Raw genomic sequence first — 6,967 nt, forward strand, 5'->3', positions numbered from 1 at the left:
GATGGTAAACTTTTCTTCCTCGCTGTCCCCGCCATCAAGGCGGTGCACAGCGGGCTCCTCCTTAGCGAATGTTGCTTGACGTAGCTCTCGTAGGACATCAAGGCCTTTCTGTTCCTCAACAGGAGGCAGCAGAGCAGTTAAGGCTGCACCAACCAGCAGGATCAACAAGAGTGGCCAAAGTAAGTGGGCTCCACGGAGTCCCCAACAGCAACGCACTGCCCTAAATAAAATATATTAAACAGACTTATTGGAGAAGCAGTTGCAATAATCATTGACGTTTGTCCCTTATATGTAATTATGAAACAAGACAAACACAAAAACACACTTAGTTGTACTTAACATTTAAATGAGATTCACTTCCACCTAGATCTAGGTAAATGATATCTATTTAAAAAGTAAGTATTAATTAGCTTATTGTCCCTTTCATTTAAGTAAATATTTTATATTAGTTGGGAACATAAAGAAAGGCCAAAACATTATTATAAAAAGAGAAACACATGACCAGAAGCAGCTAGGAGTTACCAAAGAAAAACAGCCAAAACAAACACGAATTACCATAAAAACAAACACAAACCCAGACAAGACGTTATGAGAGTTGATTTACGTAGTGAAAACATTAAACTACGAGCTTGTAAATACATACGTTGTTGCACATAAACAATGCACAACGTCGGCTCAGAATTGTTGCCGTTTGTTTACTGAAACCGTGGTGCTGTCACGTGTACGTACGCCATGCATTCCAATGAAACGTTTGATTTTTAAATTATGCAGAAAATATCATAACACTTGCAAAACATTTAACGCATTGAGACATTATAAGAACTTAGAACTCACCTCATTTTGTTGCCGCTGCAAACAGCTGGCTGACTTTACATGGTCGCCATGTTGATTTGGACCAGAGATCCTAAAAGGAAAGATCGGTCACAGACTAGCATCAGCCGCTTCACTTAACGAACTTGTGTGACGTGGATATAAGTATATATATATATAGGGATTTTTTAAAGCCTGTAATTTGATAAAATCGCGTTCCCATTTGGTCTAGAAAAATAAACAATTGCTATTTTCCCGCAGTTGTTGAATTGTTTTTGTCTTTGTGTCATGTGACCTGCTGACCCCCACACCAGAGATTTTACACACCATGATTGAACCCTGTTGAACTCTGTCGCAAAATATTTTCTCATCCCAAAACCCATAATATTTGGTTGTTATAAAATATATTTCTAAAATTAGAAAATTCAAACTTCCACATTTCATTTTTTTACATGAAGTTATTGATGAGCCGTAAATCTAAAGGGTCCAATATACGACTGACGTCACCCTCCACATCTGTTTAGAATTTCCTGTGCTCATTCCACAAGGGTTGGTGTTGGGTGCAAAGTCAAAACCTAAGCAAGCTGCAAATAACGGAACGTGGGGTCTGAACATACGACACTGGATACGAGGTTAAAACTATTTAGGATCATTTATTACATACCTTCGAACGCGTAGGAACATGGAGAGGACATGGACTTGTCCGACAGTCCCACTTTCCAATGGTCTGCAGATGCCAATATTTGGAATCGGTACGTGTTTTGTCCTACAAACCTGAAATATATTGCAACTTTTATTAAATATTTAATGATTCATAATTTAAGTAAAGATTATGAGCTTTAAAGAAGTAAACATTGCAAGTACATTCAACACCAAGTATTTCACGAGAGTGAAATTTATCATTAATCCCTAATAAGTCTATTAAATCTATTAAATCACTGAATCTGTGAAATGTAAAAAGTGTATTGTGTGAATTATTAACTAATCTGTGATTTGACTGAAGAGAACTGAGGGAATCCAAATGCCATACATGACAAAAAAAAAGGTTTAACCTGAATCATTTCTGTAAACACCAGGAACATCCCATATGGGTGGATATTCACATGATGCCATAGTGTTCGCCCTTGCTGACTGTGGCGTGTGCCACATTGACACTGCAAAGCGCTACAGCTGTGAGGAGCAGCTGGGTAAAACCATCAGAGAGAGCGGGAAAGAACGGAGCAAACTATGGCTCACCAACAAACTGTGGCCGGGAGACTACGGCTTCAAAGAGGCGAAGAAGGCCTGCATGAAGTCCTGCTCAGCGATGGGGGTGGAATATTTTGGTACTGCTGTCTGTTTTCTGTCAGTATAGGTCATTCATTAACACTTGTTTCACTTGGATAACCTTGTTCTGTTTACAGACCTGTTTCTGATGCACTGGCCTGGTTTGTTGCAATCTGAGGGCTCTAACAGGGAGGCGAGAGCAGAGACGTGGAGAGCTTTGGAAGAACTTTACGATGAAGGTGCTCCACGAGCTGGAACTTAACATGATAAGGGAGCAAAATGGAGCCAAAGTCTGCAGTACGCAATAAAATAAAATGGTGTTTCTCTGTGGTTACAGGAGTGTGCCGGGCGATTGGAGTCAGCAACTTCCTGATCCATCACCTGGAGCAGCTGAAGGAGGACTGCAGCATCATTCCACATGTAAACCAGGTGGATATCATCCACACAATAACCCCACATTTAAAGCTCTTTAAAAATGGCTGAAACATAGAATCAGAATGAGTAATGTTTTCCTTGTACTTTGATGACTGATACATGTGTTTTCACACATATTCTCTCACCGTGAGAATGCAGTCATAGCAGACAAAGACCATTCCTTAGGTTGTTTATCTGTATATATGAGTTGGTATAAATCATGCACTTGATGTCTTTGTGTTGGAGAGAAAACACGTGACCATACAGTGCTGTGTGATATGGACCACTAGGTGGAGTACCATCCTTTTCAGCAGCCTATTCAACTGATGAAGTACTGTCATCAAGAGGGCATCATGTTTGAAGGATACTGTCCGCTGGCCAAGGGTCAGGCCCTGAATGAACCCACTGTTGTCCAGATCGCAGAGAAGTACAAACGTACACCTGCTCAGATCTGCATCCGCTGGAGTATTCAGGTTGATATACCCTTTAAATATACCATATATACTGTGTGTGTGTGTATATATATATATATACACACACATATACACGCCTTGTAAAATGCTATTTTATGTTTTATTTTTTTCAGAATGGAGTGATTACAATTCCAAAATCTACCAGAAAGGAGAGGGTGAAAGAAAACTGTCAGGTAAGTTTGAAGGTTTCTTTACCCGAAGGTTCAATTGAAATGTCTTTTTTGATGGAGGTTTTTTTTCCATGCAGATAAACTTGACTGCATGCACAGTTCAATGTATTACTTTACTTTACTACTGTGTACACAGGTGTTTGATTTCCAGCTGGAGAAAGAGGACATGGACATGCTGGGAACACTGCACGACGGGAGACACGTTACTTGGGATCCAACAAACGTTCCATGATAACATGTTATTGATGAAGAAATTATACGACAATCTAGATACTATTTCAAGTAGAACAAAACGCGGTGAAAACTTCAATATGCAAATCGAAGTGTTTTGCGTGTCATATTTTGCACAAGCCTAAGGTGCTCTACATTGATTATACGTGCCTGTGTGAGCCACTGGTTCAACCAGTTTGAAGATGTTGATGAAGAGTCAGCTCAATGGTATCTCAGTTACCTTACAAGTATCGTAGCTCTTACCAGGAAACAATGTCTTGTGCACAAGGCTGGACTGGTCCCACTGTAATGCTTTCAAATGGAGTAGAAATACCAATACTTGGTATAGGTAGGTTTTCTTCTAATATTTTATAAGAAATACAGTCGTTTTTTCTTTACCCATGTCTCGTATGTTTGTACAATAAATACATTTGCCCCACTGATTGTTGTTTATAGCCCGTATTGGTTGCCAAGACTCGGGGTTGTAACACTGGTGTAAGTTGTTTTCTCCCGTAACGAGTCAATCATGCTGAACTTTGTACTTGAACCTTGGCTCTGCGAGGGCGTAAGAACACAAACAGAAAATACATTTTGTATTTGTGTGTGTGTTCATTTAAGGATGGAGAGCAATACTTTGAAACTTTCATGTGCGCGGGATTTCTCAATATGGATTTAACTGTTTTCTCACCTTACACGTTTGTCTGACATTCAGAAAGACCTGGGTTAGAACCCCATACATAAGACTCACACTGAAACTCCTTGTATGAAGAATCTGAACTGTATCCTATATTGTAGCACTGAGGTTGTGGAAAAAATGCAACCAGTCCCATCAGCACAGATATTTGAAATGCCTCACACACGGAGCACACATCAAGTGTGACTGGAAAAACTATAACCACTTGATAAAAAATAAATAAATAAAGGTAAAAATAAAGTGCTTAATACTTAATACATATGATTCACTTTTACTTTTGTTTCCCTGAATAGTATATCAGACAACTAAACAAATGTCTCTCCTTTAGGCACTTCCCAGGTTGGAGGATTTTCCCAGGATACTGTTAGGTTTGCACTCCAGCACTGTGGTATTCGCCACATTGACACATCAAAGTACAACAGCTTTGAGGTTCAGCTGGCTGAGGCTATCAGAGACAGTGGGGTTCCCCGCAGTCAGTTGTGGATCACTAATAAACTCTGGCCACAGGACTATGGATATGAATCTGCTAAAGAGGCTTTTAGGAACTCTTGTCTTCAGATGGATGTAAAGTATTTTGGTATGGACCAATGTTCATATTTGTCTGATTTATCCACTACCTGCACCTCATTGTTTCCTTGTTTTATACATTTGTTTACATTTTATTTCTCAGATCTCTACATGCTGCACTGGCCTGACTCAATGCAACCTGGTCGTTCCAACAGAGAACTTAGAGCCGAGGCGTGGAGAGCTTTAGAAGAACTGTATAAAGAGGGTATACATACATCAGTGGTTATCAACCTTGGCTTTTCAGCTAATTATTATTATTTTTAAAATTATGATTTAAAACACCACATATACACTAACTCTTAAACATTTGCATTCTTTCACTTTCATAAACATAAATCAAGTTCAAAATAAATGTAGAAAAACTTAAAAACATCCGAGCTGGTTCATCTCAATTGTCAACTGTAACGTTACATACAGATCTGGAAGCCTTGTGAATTGACAGCCAAGCAGTTTTGCAATTGCGGTAAAATAACTTCACCTGCAGCATCTTGCTTTCTCTCTGCAGGGTTGTGTCGTTCTATCGGGGTTAGCAACTTCATGATTCCTCATCTGGAACAGTTGATGCAGGACTGCACTATTGTCCCACATGTCAACCAGGTATTAAGTAAACAATTAGCAGAAACATGCCAAGGACTGCACTAAGCCTTTGACCAAATTGAACCATATTCATTGTCAGGTGGAGCATCATCCGTACCAACAGCCCACAAAGTTGATACAGTTCTGCCGTCGTGAGGGTATAGCATTTCAGGGATACTGTCCTTTGGCTAAAGGTCAAGCCCTCAGTAACCCCACAATTATAAAGCTGGCAGAAAAGTATGGACGAACACCTGCACAGATCTGCATCCGCTGGAGTGTTCAGGTAATTGAAATAGTCAATAAGGCTAGGTGAAACTCGGACAAAAATATGTTGTCAAATGTATTCTATCAGTGCATGTAGATATCATGTCTACATTTAATATTGTCTTCCAGAAAGGAATCATTACAATTCCAAAGTCAACTAAAAGGGAACGTGTAGTGGAGAACTCTGAAGTACGTACCAAAACTTTGAACTGATTAACATTGGGTTGAACTTACTACTGTAATAATGAGTTTCTCTTTCACTTCTCCGAGGTATTTGGATTCCAGTTGGAAGAGGAAGACATGGAGGCTATTAACAACTTGCATGATGGGAGGCATGTTTCCTGGGATCCAACCAACGTAAAGTAACTCGAGATGTGACAAGGTGTAAACCTATTTGCAATACCAGGATTATTGAAATGAGTGCAAAAGTCGGCACACTGACACATTCAGTTAGTTCATAACTCCACAAAAACACTTTTTTAGCAATCTGCTATTCTCATTAAGTTACAAATCAGTGCAAGTTTCCAGAATAATGTGCATGTTTGCATGAGACACCTCTATATGTCTGCCAACCTGTTTTAAGAACCTATGACTGATTTTGACAAATCATGTAGTCTGTAATATCTTCTTTGGATGCAGTTATTAGGTGTGTAATAGTTATCAAGCCTATCATATTCTTTCAAAGTCAGTTGCGTAATGTTTATTTTTCACAAATGTTTAAGGAAAAGAAAAAAGTAGATAAACAGATTTTTTTGCAGCTAAACATTAATTTACACAATTATATTTTTTGAGGGGTGGCGCTTTGGCCCAGAGGCAATGTCTCTGTCATTGGTGTGGAACCCCAGGGTTCACCTCCTGGGCAAGTTCGAATCCCGGTTAGGGCGGTTGGTACCTTCCAGTGGACTCACCACCCACAGGAAGGTTTGGGGGGTTGGTACGATGCAGTGTGATTTGGGTGGCGACTGCTACCCCCGCAACCCGGTAACGGATAAGCGGATGAAAATGGATGGATGGATGGATATTTTTTGAGGGCTTTTAAATAAATCATGAACTAAAAAAACCCAAGACCTAATAAACACAGCAGCTCAAAAAGTGTGTGACTTTGTGAACATTAGGAATCATTAAAAAACAAAATTTTGTTTTTCTGCAGGTGCAAAGCTGTTTATTAATATTAAACTTTGATAATAATAAATCACTGACAAGAACAGTCAGAGTTAGCAATATCATTTAATCTTTCCCCCTCAGCTTAGAATCACTGTTGTACATAAGTTACATTTGTTTTCTCAATTTCACAGGTTCATTTTTTTTTCTCTTCAAACTTCCAGTTTGACCTCCCTCTTGTATCAAACAAAAAAAAAAAACAGATTGTATTATAAAAAAATGCAAACCAATTTTCACACAGTGAATTCTCTTACAAAGTCATAAAATGGCGTAATAATGGCTACATCCACATTGGAGGAAGATAATTCTAGACATTCCTTAATGGAGTATAATATACATATAAAAACTTTTTTTTCCTGCTG

The 6,967-nt window shown here is 39.0% G+C and overlaps 3 protein-coding genes across 4 annotated transcripts in view; 2 read left to right on the forward strand and 1 right to left on the reverse strand.

The window, feature by feature from the left end:
- The window catches only part of extl2 (exostosin-like glycosyltransferase 2), a 2,850-nt gene extending 1,748 nt beyond the window's left edge, over positions 1–1,102 (reverse strand). Inside the window, exons 1-2 of the mRNA XM_025066269.1 lie at positions 835–1,102; positions 1–220 (exon numbers count right to left, since the gene is read on the reverse strand). The exon at positions 1–220 is cut by the window's left edge and continues 250 nt beyond it. Coding sequence (XP_024922037.1) covers positions 1–220; positions 835–839 — 225 coding nt within the window. The 5' untranslated portion in view covers positions 840–1,102. The remainder of the gene's footprint in view (positions 221–834) is intronic.
- A 242-nt stretch (positions 1,103–1,344) lies between these two features.
- On the forward strand, positions 1,345–3,786 carry LOC103396032 (uncharacterized oxidoreductase ZK1290.5). Of its 2 annotated transcripts, none has more exons than XM_008333957.3 (7): positions 1,345–1,562; positions 1,887–2,135; positions 2,214–2,315; positions 2,414–2,496; positions 2,781–2,963; positions 3,077–3,136; positions 3,270–3,786. In XM_008333957.3, the coding sequence occupies exons 1-7, from the start codon at positions 1,493–1,495 to the stop codon at positions 3,363–3,365; spliced, it is 843 nt and encodes a 280-aa protein (XP_008332179.1). In that variant the 5' UTR covers positions 1,345–1,492; the 3' UTR covers positions 3,366–3,786. The 2 variants fall into 2 exon arrangements, with proteins under 2 accessions (XP_008332179.1, XP_008332178.1); XM_008333956.3 differs by having other exon boundaries at positions 1,348–1,562; positions 2,414–2,505.
- A 575-nt stretch (positions 3,787–4,361) lies between these two features.
- On the forward strand, positions 4,362–6,230 carry LOC103396033 (uncharacterized oxidoreductase ZK1290.5-like; the record flags this gene model as incomplete). The annotated part of the gene is made up of 6 exons (XM_025052406.1): positions 4,362–4,614; positions 4,708–4,809; positions 5,110–5,201; positions 5,281–5,463; positions 5,574–5,633; positions 5,715–6,230. Coding segments are annotated over 6 exons (786 nt in total), but the record flags the coding sequence as incomplete, so codon positions are not given.
- Positions 6,231–6,967: the final 737 nt, after the last annotated feature.

This window comes from Cynoglossus semilaevis, chromosome 20, assembly GCF_000523025.1.
Source record: "Cynoglossus semilaevis isolate Cse_v1.0 chromosome 20, Cse_v1.0, whole genome shotgun sequence".
Lineage (NCBI taxonomy): Eukaryota > Metazoa > Chordata > Actinopteri > Pleuronectiformes > Cynoglossidae > Cynoglossus > Cynoglossus semilaevis.

Coding starts and splice junctions, on each gene's coding strand:
- LOC103396032 (XM_008333956.3), top strand. CDS start 1,493: ATGGAGAGGACATGGACTTGTCCGACAGTCCCACTTTCCAATGGTCTG. Junction 2,316..2,413: donor GGAAGAACTTTACGATGAAG/GTGCTCCACGAG, acceptor CTGTGGTTACAG/GAGTGTGCCGGGCGATTGGA. Junction 2,506..2,780: donor TCATTCCACATGTAAACCAG/GTGGATATCATC, acceptor ATGGACCACTAG/GTGGAGTACCATCCTTTTCA.